The 14,944-nt window shown below is 44.2% G+C and overlaps 1 protein-coding gene across 1 annotated transcript in view; it reads left to right on the top strand.

Moving 5' to 3' along the window:
• PRKN (parkin RBR E3 ubiquitin protein ligase) overlaps positions 1 to 11,788 on the top strand; it is a 1,375,032-nt gene extending 1,363,244 nt beyond the window's left edge. The window contains exon 12 of the mRNA XM_047733473.1: positions 10,420 to 11,788. Coding sequence (XP_047589429.1) covers positions 10,420 to 10,472 — 53 coding nt within the window. The 3' untranslated portion in view covers positions 10,473 to 11,788. The remainder of the gene's footprint in view (positions 1 to 10,419) is intronic.
• Positions 11,789 to 14,944: the final 3,156 nt, after the last annotated feature.

The following is a 14,944-nucleotide window of genomic DNA, read 5'->3' as shown; positions in this document are numbered from 1 at the left end:
TCTCAAATAAATAAATAAAATCTATTTTTCAAAAGAGCAGGCTATTAGTCATGAAGATTTAGGAGGTCAAAGTTATATGCAGATCTGTGATTTTGTGGAGTGGGGTGTTCGCTCCCCACCCCACGTGGTTCCAGTGTCAACTGTATTTTAGGCTTTGTGGCCGTAAATCTCTGATGCCACTACTCAGCTATGCTTCTGTGGGGCGACAGCCACTCAGACAACATACGAACAGAAATCTATGGTTGTGTCCCATTAAAACGTGAAATACAGGGGCGCCTGGGTGGCTCAGTGGGTTAAGCCGCTGCCTTCGGCTCAGGTCATGATCTCAGGGTCCTGGGATTGAGCCCCGCATCGGGCTCTCTGCTCAGCAGGGAGCCTGCTTCCTCCTCTCTCTCTGCCTGCCTCTCTGCCTGCTTGTGATCTCTCTGTCAAATAAATAAATAAAATCTTAAAAAAAAAAGAAAGAAAGAAAAAACGTGAAATACAGGTGGGTCCCTCTCACCGTAACTGAAAAATGGTATTACAGATTCAAATATGAAGACACATTAAGGAGAAACATTAATTTTTTTCAAACTTGTGTTATCTAGTCAACAAATAATTGAGCACTGAATACTTTGGGTGTTGGGGTCACAAACATAATGACAAGATCGCTTTGCTCAACATCCTGACAAGCCAGCAGAAGAGGCAGATACATAACAACAGGGCAGTGGGATTGATGCCCTCACAGAAGTTGTACCAGGTCAAGGTCTGGTGAGAAAAAGGATGAGGGGACACATTCCAGGCTCAGACTCAGAGGGAATGGGAGCATGTGGACAGGTGGCCTGCGGTGGGGAGAGGAAACTGGGCACCAACAGCATCAGATCCCACCATTGCCTTCCCGTGTGGGTCTCAGAGCCCAAATGACCAAAGGAGACGAGGCCAGAGGAGTAGGTATAAAACGGATCCAAATGGAGCCCACCAACAAGTTTCTACTCTGTCTGGCGGACGATGGGACACCATTAACAGAGTTAAAGAAGGGAAAGGACTCTATCTAACTGTTGTTTTGGAAAATTCATCCCACTGGGTATAGGACTAGAGAAAGAGACCATCTGAAGGCTTTCTCCAGGGTGGAATGAGAGGAGCTTGGGGCCGGAACCGAGGTAGGGCAGTGGCCACAAAGAGGCCTTTGATATGTATAATAGGTCTCGAAATCACTGCCTATTGGATCCAGGAGCAGAAACAGGGGGTGAACAGAAAACTGAACCCCTGTCCAAATAAAGTCTGGAGCCCGGTCAACAGCATTGTACTAACGTTAATTTCTTAGCTTGAATAAGTCGTGCTGTGATTATGCAAGGTGCTAATGTGAACCCAGGCTTCTCCCAGGGGGCTGTGCGGCTGGTGAGAACATGGGAGGCGGGGGGGGGGGGGGGTCACATCTGTTCTAGAAATATGTTTCATTGTAACCCTTTGTGTTACAAATAAGTCATTTTTAATCCATAGATGCTTCAAAATAATAATTTTACACGATATCTTAAATTGGTAAAGAAATGACCAAAGGTAACCTAAGCTATGTTAACGGTCGTGTCCAAGAGGAGAGTTTCATCTCTGGCTGTTTGTGATGCAATATTTCAGACTGAACTTTCTCCTTCCAGATCAGTAATTTGATCAGAAGCGAATGTGTAATTTGGGTAATAAAAGAGAACCCAGGGCTCAAAGCTAAGCAGTGAGTGTTGATTCCCATAGGGTCAATTCAAAGGAAGAATTATGAAAACACAAACAAGCAACTCCCCAGGGGAATTATGTTTGTGGCAGGTAAGGAAAAAATTAGGAGAACGGGGAAGGGAGGTCAGAAAATGAATGAGTGCTTCTCACCTGATTTTTCAGGCAGAGTCAATCTAGATTATCCAACTTTGGGGAAACATGGCAAAAAGAATATAGTCGTGACCCCTCGGTGGTTCTTGCAATTTCTTAACATTAGAGGCAACTTTGGGAACTAATGTAGGATCTGAAAAAAAATATTTATATAAGTTTATCTGTCCATTCTGTTTCACTTCATTTTCTTTTCTTTCCATTAACCTCACATGATCTGAAAATTAATATTTTAGAGACGAGAGAGCATGTCTCATATGCTTCCCTTGTTATAAAATGAAGCCACACTCACTTGTGCTTCTCTCCCACTGTTCATTGGCCCTTCCCTCTGTACGCTTGGCACAATTTGATGGTTGGAATGACTGTTACCAAAAGTAATGCTGGCTTTTCTGGAGGTGGTGAGATTTGGGGTGATTTTTTTTTTTTTTTTTGCTCTTTGTGTTTTTCTATAATACTTGAATTTTTAATAACACAAAGGTGTCATCTGCAGAGAAAAAATACAGTTCATTACTTAAAAGCTAGAAGGCCAGCCTTAATTGTGAATGTGTTGGGGGATCTTCATGGGGTTCATGTGGAGATCACGGCCATGCTATGGTCCCCACATGGGGAGAGCCTTAAGGTAGAGAAGTTGATGGCATTCCAGGATGTTCAAAGTGGTCTATTGAAGTCGAAAGTCCATCTGTTGGCCTGAATGTGTCCAAATCAGTCTGAGTAGTGAGTTAACTGTTGCCAGGGCATGTGTCCCGTTGGAGGTGGGGACGGTCACCATGCAGGCCAGGTCCCTGGGGGCTTCCTGGGGAGCCCTCTTTGATGGGGCAATTCTCTGTAGACTTTCAGGCCACAAAATCTCCTTCAACTGCTGAATATTTTTTACCAGCTGTCTTACCACATCCCTGCCATTAATACTCCTTTACTATTCTTATTAGTAGCTTATCCTACTACATATTTATGCATAAGCGACACTGTTTGCCTGTGGTCCAGAAAACTGAATCCCTACCTATATATTACAATTTATTTATGAGCATTTTATTTTAAAATTATTTAATCATTTTATTTATTCATTTGACAGAGAGAGACAGATCACAAGCAAGGGGAGCAGTAGAGGGAGTGGGAGAAGCAGGCTCCAGGCTGAGCAGAGATTCCCATGGGCCTTGATCCCAGGACCCTGGGATCATGACCAGAGCCAAAGACAGACGCTAAACTGACTGAGCCACCCAGGGGCCCCAAATCTGAGCATTTTAAATACAGAACTGTGAAGACATTTTCACAATATATGAAAAGAACTGCATAAACAATGAATCTTAGAACACTGATAAAATAAATAAAATTTTAAAAAAAGAACTGCTCACTACAAGCAAATTTTAATCCCATGAATTTAATGTTATATTAATAATAAGGATCTATAAATATGGGATTTCACAATATAGGCAAACAAAATAATCTCATTCGATGGCAAAAGGATATTTGGTAAAAGTACACATTCTTATCAAACAACAGAAACTTAAAAAACTAGAAATTGAAGGATGTTTCTAAGCTTGGTACAGAAAATGACTCAAAGAAAAGGTGAAACCTATAGTGTGATCATTGAATTTAACCCTCAGTACAGTAAGAAACATCATGGAGACTGACTGGCTTCACCCATCACCTCTTCCCCCTCTTTTCCTGACAGACCTTGACTTTGTTCTGTTTCCTCTTCCTTTCCTATTCAGCCACATGCCACAGGGGAAGGTGACCAATCCCACTCCAGAGAAGTAAAAACAGATAACCAGACAAAATCTTGTGCAGGAATATTCAGGGAAGCTTTATGCACAAGAGCAAAAAGGAAGAAACAATCCAATGTCCATCGGCCAATAAATAGAAAAATTATGTGATATGTCCATAGACTGGAAGATTATTTGTCCCTAAAAAGGAATGAAGTGCTGGGAGATATTACAATGTGGATGAACCTTAAAAGCAATGCTGAGTGAAAAAAGCCAGACATGAAAGCCCACATATTGTAGGATTTCTTTTGTATCAGCTGTCCGGACTGGACAATTCCGTAGACGCAGAAGGTAGAGCAGTGACTGTTGAGGGCTGGGGGGGTGGTGAAGGGAATGGGGAGCCACCACCAATGGGTACAGACTTTCTTTTTGGGGTGATGGAAATAGCCTAAGATTGATTTGGGTGATAAAGGCACAACTATGGATTTACAGAGAGTTGTTGAATTATACAATGGAATGGGTGACTTGCTTGATAGGTGGATTAAACCTGCTACCAAAAAAGGATAAGTGGAAGGTGGAAAAGTAGAGAGAACAAATATGACGTTGGTCTTCTGAGGGACTTTTTAACAGGCCCTTGGTGGAAGGGGAGAGATTAAACATCGAGGTAAGGCATTTGTTTTAAGATAGGATCATGACTGCGGGGCAAGAGCCAGTGCCTGGAGAAAAGTTCAAAGGACAGAATTGTGACAGAATGTTCTAGAAGAGGGAAGATCTGATGGCAGATCTGATGGGACTAGCCCCAAGCGAGACGGCTGCAGGGGGCCTCCGACTGCACTGCTCCTGTGATCTTGCCTCCTTCTAGGAAAAGCAGTGCATCTTTGGAATGAGGCCAGTCCTGCTGCCCAAGTGAGGGCAGACCCAAGCGGAGTCCGCGCCTGAGGCGACGCCTGCTCAGCAGACACTCCCGGAGAAGCTCAGGGGTGGCACTGACTGTGAGAGAGCAAGCCCCACTGAGAAATTCTACCTGGAGGGGAGGCCGAGAGTGGGCCCATGCCTTGGAGCAGGGCTGCCTCCGCGAACCCTGCTGGAAGGCTCCCTGCACCCTATTCCTCCCCGGAGAGAGGGAGGAAAGCAGGAAACGGGGCTTTGGACCCAGGTTCTAGCTCAATTCTGTAGGTATTTGTGATAGGTAGTTCGTAACTGCCAAACAGATGTTCACATGAGGAGGCACAACTGGCAAATCAGTCGATTGCATCTTACATACATTTCTGGTCTCGTGGATAACTATTCCAATTCAGTCTTTTGCTTTTATCAGACATGTAGAAACATCAAGGGAGCCTGGATTTCTGCTACAAGTTGAAACAGTTTTCATTTTTGCAGTACTTAAACAATCCTGCTTAAAATAATTTCCTAACAATTAACTCCAATAATGCACATTCAACAGACATAGAAATCACAAATCTCCTAACTCTTTCCTGCAATCAGTGGGAATTCAGGGTTAAAACTTGGGACACCCGGGTGCTTGGGTGGCTCAGTTGGTTGAGCAACTGCCTTCAGCTCAGGTCCTGAGCCTGGATTCTTGAGAATTGTGTCCTGCATCGGGCTCCCAGCTCCACGGGGAGTCTGCTTCTCCCTCTGACCTTATCCCCTCTCTCATGCTTTAATTAACTGAGTCTGAGGAAGAATATGTGGTCTACATATACTTGCTAACGTTCTCTCATTCAGCCAGGTGGCTGGAGTTTCTACTTTAATAAGACAACAGCTAATAAGACAACACTATTCTTCCTGCACACTTACAAAGCCCAGATGGATGCAAGTGGGAAAAGGTCTTCCCCCACTGAACTCTTGATTCAGGATGTCAAGATCAATGCAATAAGTCTTTTGAACCATTTTCAATGAGTTGGAAAACAATGAGCTCATAAGTAATCAAGTGAATAAATTATTTCTAGTTCAACAATCTCACTTGCTTAAACCCCCAGGATGAAAGAGTTCATACCAGAGAGTAGTGGCAGAAATGTTTGGATTCGCAGAGAAGGAACAAAGCAGGAGGTCACCCAGGTAGGTCACCCAGGTTGTGGTGTGGTGGGACAGTAAGTGGCTGAAGAAGGGGGTTAAGAGGATGGAGAGGAAGTAAAGAGGGGACTGCAGAGGCCAGAGCACTCATCTCCACACCACCATGTCCTGATGCTGTGTGTGTGTTCCTATTTATCCTTCTCAACAATGCACACATAGGACTCCCATTTTACAAATGAAGAGAAACCATTTCACAGAGATAGGCGATTTACCCCAGGTCATCCTATGTGGAAGCCATTTGGGAAAAAAATATGGCAGAACTTGGTAACCAAAGAGACATGAGCAACAAAGATGGCCCTTGGGTTACAGGTACAGATACCACTGACAAAACCCAGAAAGGTGAGGAGACAGACAGCACCGCATCTGTTCCTGAGTATGAACCAAACTCCTCCATAGAGTGTCCAGGTTCTATAAGATCTATGGAAACCCCTTCCCAGGTACATCCCCTTCTAACACTCCCACACAGCAGAGGCTCTAGGCAAACTGGCCGTTTCTGCTCAACCAGGCTTGGGCTCTTCCCTGTCCCTGAAACTTCACAGACGTCACACTTCTCTTCTGAATCACACCATTTTCAGTCTGTTAGCATGGCTCCTCGCCTCCCGCACTAGGTAGTGACCACATGAAGAGGAAGCATCACTCAGAACCTAGAAATATCCCTGGTACACAGTAGGTGCTTAATATTTCATGAGTGAGGGCGTGGATGCATGAATCAGGTTTAGGGCCCTTATCTGACTGACTGCTATATATCTTCACCATTTAGCAAAGATAAATGAGAAAGTATGTTTTGAAAAAAAATATATGAATGGAAATTACACCATTTCCATGATTGAAGTGTGCAATCCCATTCAAATAAAAAAGCTCTTCTATATATGTTTGATGGAACCTTCCTACTTACCTGGGTAAGAACTCTGCCTTTGCGTGTGGGGTGGGAGAGGGGTGGGGGAGGGGTGGGGGAAGGGACGGGTCCTGGAAAGTCGGGGACTGGCTCCTGTCCCAGGTTTGCCTTTCTCCAGCTGGGAAGCCAGAACGTCTCTGGGCCCTGGTGCCTCAACCAAGCCCCAAGAGGAGGATGGTGGTATCCACCTGTGAGGAGCATGGAAGGATAAGACGAGAACTTACATACGAATAATTCAGCGCAGTGTCTGCCCACAAGAAGCACAATACGTAGACCATCACCGCGAGCGGCAGCAGTTAGGACGGATGCTTGCCAGCCTGAGCGTAGGCAGGTCATCCCCCTTTGTGTCTGAGTTTTATCGTCTCTAAAATAAGCACGGTGATACCCGCCATATCTTCATTGGGTTAAGAAAACACAACGAGGCTTCGTAAATAGTCAAGACAGTTGTAGAAGTCTGTTCTACGGTCTCAGGGAAACAGTGAGAATGCATGGCGTGCCCTGTCACTGATACCTTCTGGAACCACATGTTTACAGGGACAAGAGCTCACGCCTGAGGGCTGCTTCCTTATCTCCAACAAGCATCTGTTCCAGGGACTGGGGCCACGAGGGGGCTCCAGCAGCAAGGCAGACACCAGGGCGCCGTTGACATTTGGGGCTGAAGAATTCTCCAGTACGGGGGCTGTCCTGTGCACTGCATACTGTTTGGTGGCTTCTCTGGCCTCTCCCCATTAGATGACAGCAACAGTCCCCTCCCTGCTTATCCCCAGTGTAACAACCCAGAATGTCCCTAGACATTGCCCAACATCCTCTGGGGGGCAACGCCACTCCGCATTGAGAACCACTAACCTCCCGTCTTTTGACAGCATCGTGTGGTGAGATAACGTCCTTTCATTAGACCATCTGCCTTGTAGATTCCCCATGTATCTACAACAGGAGAGTTTCTACCTAAATGCGTGTCTGCCAGCTCTTTTCTCATCTGGCTAAAATTATCTGGTAACAGCAGTGTAATTCCTATGAGAAGACGTGCTCGGGAGTGACCGCTTTTGGAGACAGTCCCAGGTTATCATGGCAGTAAATTGTAAAAGGTTCTGAGCTGCAGAAGAGACGGTCTCTGAGAGAGGTAAAATGTATAATTAAGGCAATTCAGGAAAGTCTTGAACCCCACACACTGCACTTTGCCTGTGGATAAATAGGGTCTGTTCTAAGGAGCCGCGATTCCTTTCTTGTACCTGTTGAGAACGCTTGAATTCACTTAACACGAAAACCCAATTTCTCAGAACCAAAATAACCAAATCTAGGTTTCTGCTTTCCCCACCAGAGCTTTCAGTTTCCCTGGGAAGCTTCTAATTGCTACGAAGATTCTGTGCAGGGAGCAAATGACGTCGTCCATGACTTGCGCACTTAAAAACACACTCTCAGGTACTTCAGCATTTCTATATCAGGTCTGGTTCCCAGGTACAAAATAACGTATCGTGTACAAGATGGGTCTGCCTGACTTTCTCCTCCGTTATTTCTCAATACCAGATTGATTACAGTTTCTATTATTAGAAAGTGCACAGTATTTACATACTTGGCAAATACCTCCAGAATTTAATTTCCTCTTGTCACTACCTCTTCTAAGAGAGCTGTGTCTTCCCCTCCAGTTGAACCATTGGAACAAAACCTCTGTTTGCTGGAGAAAGCAATGCTTCCTCTCCAAAGATTCTTTTGGTGGGTAATGAGATGATTAGTACAGTGGAGTTTTACCATTGGTACTTTTAACTGAGACAAAATCAGCTATTTACACTTGGCTACGAAACAGGAAAAGACACACACACACACACACACACACACACACTGCACGCCCTCCCGTCGGCCCCTTCGCCCAGAAGATATATGGACATACGGGAGTCAGCCAGCCTGAGAGACACCAGCGGTGAATCTGCCATTCCTTTGGTCATTCTCGTTTCTGGTCTCCATGGCTATGAACCCGTTGTATTATTTTTATACAGCGCAGTCCTACGAACACAAATGCAGCTGGTCCTCAGCCTGAGAAATAATTTGTTTCAGCCCTGGAAGAAAACTGATTATGTTGAATTTATTGAGAAATATATTGGTCTCCAAAACGGCCATCATTTCCTAAGGGATTTTTAAGAGTCACATTATTGATACACTGATTTTTGCGACATTCGCTGTACTGGGAATTTAAGCAGGTGTGAGTGACGATGCTTTGGTTTTTCCCCTATTCCCAGGCAGACGATGCCGCTCTTGGCTGCCTCCTTAGAAGAGGCCCAGTAAGCTTCTTACTGGACCATATTCACGTTCACCCCATTCCTCTTCTGTGTTGGGAAACTCCAAGCATTTCGTTTGACTTCTTCCTCTGAAATCCATAAAAAGGAGAACTGTCACCCCTGCACCCTGCCCATGTTCTGCATTTCCTCTAATCTAACAGCTTGTTACAAAAGCCACTCCTTTCTTCCTCTCCTCCTCGTGTTACACCATCTCCTATCTGCTTTCTGTTTTTCCCTTCTTCTTTATTTCCTTAATTCAACTTTAACCTGCTGTCCTCCAGGTACTTTTCAGGTTCTGAGGATGCAAAGGAGATCTGTTTGCAGCTTGAAGCCCAAGGACAATACATAAGATCCACTAATCCATAGAATCCAAGGTCAAAGATAGACATTCTAGAACTTTGCATGTTAAAAAAGGCAATTGCACAGAAATGGAATGGATGCTGGCTTAAAATGCTCCACTGTATAAACCTTTTAAAGATGTTCACAGTTATCGGGTATTCTGTAATTTTGACTTGACAACAAATTAGTGAAGTAACAGGCTTTTCTTTCTGATGTGAGGCACGTTGCTCCAGCCAGAAAGTACCATGGAAATTTGCAAGACACAAATAAATGTTAAAACAAAGTTCGTCAATTAGAAACATAAGAAATCCTTTCTGAGAGAAAAATATCTCATTAGTAGCATGCTCAAACTTCTCACCTGTTAGGCACTTACAAAAATGTATTTTGAGGAGCACCTGGGCCGCTCAGTTGATTGAGCATGTGACCCTTGATTTCGGCTCAAGTTGGGATCTTGGGGACATGAGATCGAGCCCCATGTGGAGTCCTGCCTTGGGCTCCGTGTTCAGCAAGGAGTCTGCTTGAGATGCTCTCTCTCCTTTTCTCTCTACCCCTGCCCCTCCCCTGGAACAGTAAGCAAGTAAGTAAGAAGAAAATAAATAAATAAATAAATAAATAAATAAGATCTTTACCAAAGTGTATCTTAAATGAAGAGTGAATGAGTACATTTCCCCTGAATACATAAAATAAATATCTGTGTATCTTCAGGCTTGTCCTTCTATCCTTGAGGCTCATTCTAACTTAGGTCAGCTACAAACAGAACAAAATGCATGAGCTCTAAGGCCCAGCTTTCAAACCACAGGACACAGAGATAACAGGACAAGAAAATGTGTGAGCTTCGCTCTGAGGAGGGAGGCATCAAGATCTTCAAGTCTGTACTTCTTTTGGACATTGCTATTGACGGAAAGATCTAAACACACCTTTGTGAGTAAATCTCTTGTTTGTTTGTTTTTTAAATTTTTTTCAAGATTTTTATTTATTTATTTGAGAGAGAGAGACCCACAGGGAGAAAGCACAAGCAGGGGTGGGGGTGGGCAGAGGGAGAGGGAGAAGCAGACTCCCTGCTGAGCAGGGAGCCCAATGTGGGACTTGATCCCAGGACCCTGAGATCATGACCTGAGCCAAAGGCAGAGGCTTAACCCACTGAGCCACCCTGTTGCCCTGAGTCCCTTGTTTAAAGAAAGAACCCAACGTCTTGTTAGAGTTAATGACAATCATAATCACTTATCAAATACTTATGTGCCAGACACTGTGCTAGGAATTTCACACATAGGATCTCATTTGCCTTCTCTTTCAGAGCCCCCAGAGAGAGTTTACTTGATCTGGTCCCAAGAAGAGAGAGACCTTTGAAGACATCAACTTGCTCAAGGTCACCCATGTGGGAAGTGGCCTCACCTGCCTCCATGGAGGCTGAGCTCTAGGTTGTAACCTCCTTGCTCTGCCACACATCATTTGGGGACAGGGACCATGAATGCAGAGACGGTTCCACCTGCATTTTACCCTCAAAATGAATATGCCATATCAGTAAAGAACAGTGGGCATTACAGGACTATTTCTCACCCAACCCATCAAGCACAGTCAATTGACTAATTTGGATTTTTTAAAACACATCAGAGTCAGACTTTCTGATTCCCCATGGGTGCACCAAAGCAAACAGGCGGTATCATTGAAAAACATCGGTGACTGAGTGAAATGTGATTATGTGATTGAAGACAGTTTCATAAATATGCCAGCTGATTGTCAATAATTACGGTTCCCTGATTTTTAATCCAAGGTCATCATTGTCCCTTCACAGTGGGAAAAATACAATGCTCTTTTCACCCGAGTCGTCGGCAATTCTATTGGTTGCTCTTTTGTTCATCCAATATCCTAACTAATGTTTTATCACATCCTTTAAGAAATCTATCATTTGCTTTAAAAGATAAAATATAAGGTAATGCAGTTTATAAAATAACTGAAGCATGTCCCTAAATATAGTCTTTTAACAGTAACACGGCTACCTAAACAACAGATACTGATATTCTCGTTATCAGTGTCTTTTATATCCTGTAGGAAATTAGTCAAGTAAAATAAGATAGAGTTATTTGTTTTTGAAAGCCCTGCCCTTCACTATTTGGGTAATATTTGAGGAACTATTGTGCAAGAAGCACTATGGATTCATGGGGATAAAGGAAACACAGAGCGAAGAAAATCTGTAGTTTGCAAAACCAAGACAATTTGGTGCATGTTGTAGGGCACCTGTCCAAAGCTGCCCAATTTCCTTCTCCTGATTTAACAGTGATCACCTCACACCAAATGTACCCTGGAACATGTTTTTCAGGAAAAAAAAGCAGCCTCTGCCTGCACAGTGAGGGATTGTCAAGCTAGGGGCCAGTTAATTCCTAGAATAGAGCACGGGGACCAGGTCCGTCAGTCGTACACCAAGAGACTGATCCATATATGGGAACAGTGAGATTTTCATCAGAACGTGAACATGTCACATAAACAGTGCTAGATAGAACGTGAAGAAGAGAGACATTGGGTGCAGGGTGGAAGGAATCTTGGGAGTTGGGGAAGGATTTAAAAACTTACCCTCCAAACTCAGGAGTCAAATTTCAGTCTTTCAGACAAATTGGTGAGGAGAGAAGGAGGCCAAAATGAAGGGAGAAAGAAAGAAAGAAAGAAAAGAAAGAAAGAAAGAGAGGGAGGGAGGGAGAAAGAAAGAAAGAAAGAAAGAAAGAAAGAAAGAAAGAAAGAAAGAAAGAAAGAAAGAAAGAAAGGAGGAAAGAAAGAAAGAAAGTAAGAAAGAGAAAAGAAAATTCTCTGTAACTTTGTATCCCTGAAGTAGAGCACTACTCACTTCAAATCTGTATGCAGTTAGAAAGAACGTAACCTTGCTTCCCTGGGACACTTTAGGATCATTGTTTGATGTGCCCTTACAACTTATTTGACAGTAACTCGATGCTGATGTATTTATGCTAGAACTTGGGATGCATAAAGCCTTGACAGAAAGCATAGGAAATGTTGAAGAAAGGAAAATCATCAACTGTCAGAAGGGAGAAAAAAAGCGGAATTTTGACTGCCTTAAGTTCTAATTTTAAAAAGTCATCATGATTGTGAAATATATTTCTTTTGTGGTCTAACTTTCTAAATGTTTTGCCACAGAGTGAGGATCCCGCCGCTCCAAACACTAGTAGGAGAGGGGAACTGCTGTGTGCACCTGCTGTGGGCCAGCTCCCACTCTTGCACGCATGCTCTCCCTTAAAGGGGATTCTTTAAGTAGGATTTTCTGCCAGCACTATTGGTACCAAATACGAGAGGAAAATTTCCCTCTCAAATATGAGGGGAGAAATTCTGCCTTACAGAACAGTGTGCTCTGATGGCGATGAGTGTGCTGTCCATTACCACAAAAGCCTCTTTGTGACAGGTCTGACACAATCAAAGCCATCACAGCAGAAGCTGTAGCCTTTGTTGATGGGTGTGAAATCCTGCAGTGCAGAACCCCAGCCTCCTGCTTTCTTGCTTGTAATACCGGTTTGCATTCCCAATAGTTTAAAGTTGTCCATAGCCTGGGAGCTCATAAGATAGGAGATGCAATTAATAGGAACTCCCATACGCTTCCCTTGGAACAGGTTTGCCAACTTCTTGACTGTTCTCCCCACCGCTGGTAACATAAATATCACCTCCCCAATAACAAAAAGCCACAGTTGCAAAATATATATCCTGTCAGGTGTAAGGTTTCTGCCAAGATCAATGAGAAGAGCTTGAAGGTCGTGTAATCCCCACATGGAGTTCATGAACTGTACGCAGTCACATGGCTTTTCAAATCTGAAGACACATCGGAAAGGATTTTTCATTCACTCATCCATCCGCTCGTTCATTTGTCTAACATTTATTTCGGGACTTCTGTTCTGAAGGGACTTCTCTTGTGCTAGATCCTGAGTTGGGCGTGTTAAGCAGGGAAGGGTCAAAGACTGGTTTCAAGGTTGACAATTACATCACCTCTGCAAAAAAAAAAGAGCTACAGAAACATTGTATTAGATCATAACTGAAGCAATGTTAAATCCCTGAAGGTTATAATTATATCATAATGTAGGAAAACGCCTTTGTTCTTAAGAGATATATACTCAGGGGTAAAGTGTCATGATGTACAATTATCAGAAAGTTTGTCAAGAGGTATATATGTATGTGTGTGTGTTCTATATAGATACATGTGTATACAGAGCATATATTTCTTCTGTAGAAAATATAGTATGCATGTGTATGTATCTATACAGAAAGATCAAATGTTATAAAATAGCAATCATTGGTGCAGCCAGGGCCAGAGAATAGGGGGGTGTTCATTATATTTATCTTGTACCTTATCTGCGTTTTTAATTTTTTCACAGTACAAAATTGGAGGAAAATTTGTCATCTCTGACTTCAAGGAACTTACTATCTAGAGATCAGAAATTTTTTCTAATAAAAAAGGAAGATGGGACGCCTGGGTGGCTCAGTTGGTTAAGCAGCTGCCTTCGGCTCAGGTCGTGATCCCAGCCTCCTGGGATCGAGTCCCACATCGGGCTCCTTGCTCAGCAGGGAGCCTGCTTCTCCCTCTGCCTCTGCCTGCCACTCTATCTGCCTCTGCTCACTCTCTCTGTCAAATAAATAAATAAAATCTTAAAAAAAAAAAAAAGGAAGAGAGGGAAAGACTTAATTTTAAAATGGAGGATCAGAAGTCTTTGGAAGGATGTTGAAACTATTCGATCAAGCTGGAAATCTTTGGCAAGGAGGTCTTGGTGGCTGGTATCAGCTGCACACGCAAACTCAACTAGAAACAAGGAAGGGCCATGGCAGATGCACTTGGGTCCAGCAAAGCCCACAATGGTTGCTCCCAGGAAGCAGACCCTGCAAGGTTCCTGGAGACCAGACTCCCTCGCCATCCAGCCGCTGGAAACGGTGGTCTGCTGTGACCTCAGTTCCTCAGAAATGGCAATAACCATCCACCAGCCGGAGCCAGGCCACAACCTTCACAGGTGCCTCCAGTCGCTGAGCGATGGCCCGATAACACTGGAATGGATATTTAGTAATGGGGAAAGTAGAGAGGATATTGAGGAACATGAATCAGAAGGAAGATGGAGCAGGGCACCTGGGTGACTCAGTTGGTTAAGCTGCCAGCTCTGGATTTCTGCTCAAGTCATGATCTTGGGGTGGCGAGATCGAGCTTCGCATCAGGCTCTGCGCTCAGCAGGGAGTCAGAGCCTGCCTGAGATTCTCTCCCTCTCCTGCTGCCCCTCCCCTGCCTGTGTGCATGCACACTCTTTCTCTCTCTAAAATAGATAGATAGATAGAGATAGAGATAAATCTTTAAAAAACAAAAGAAGAAAGAAGATGGAGCAAACACCTCTGCTTTGTCTCTGTTCAGGAGGACTTCACAGAAGCTAATGGAAACAGATGAAGCTGTGCAGTTGGCCAGCCAGGCCTGTCTGGACCAGGTGTTGGGGGGGGTCTCTTCCCTGCCGCTGTGGCAGGTTTGGCTGTGCTGTGAGGCTAGAAGCCTGAGCTTCTGTGTTGGTGTCGGTAACACAAGAGGTAGACAAGAGAAGAGCAGCAGTGGGGTCTGTTCCACTGTGGCAGGTTTGGCTGTGCTGTGAGGCTAGAAGCCTGAGCTTCTGTGTTGGTGTCGGTAACACAAGAGGTAGACAAGAGAAGAGCAGCAGTGGGGTCTGTTGGGAACGGGTGGGGGACTGCAGATGTGAGAACAAGGCACAGGGGAGGGTCGGATGACCTCACCCTCAGCCTGGTGTTGACTTGGCCCAGAAAGCTGAGGTCGTCCTGCAACCCCTGAGTCACCGAGGATGGGA

This window comes from Lutra lutra, chromosome 6, assembly GCF_902655055.1.
Source record: "Lutra lutra chromosome 6, mLutLut1.2, whole genome shotgun sequence".
In the NCBI taxonomy this organism is placed as follows: Eukaryota; Metazoa; Chordata; class Mammalia; order Carnivora; family Mustelidae; genus Lutra; species Lutra lutra.
The sequence above is the reverse complement of the archived record's forward strand: the minus strand, read 5'-3'. Positions and strand labels throughout refer to the sequence as shown.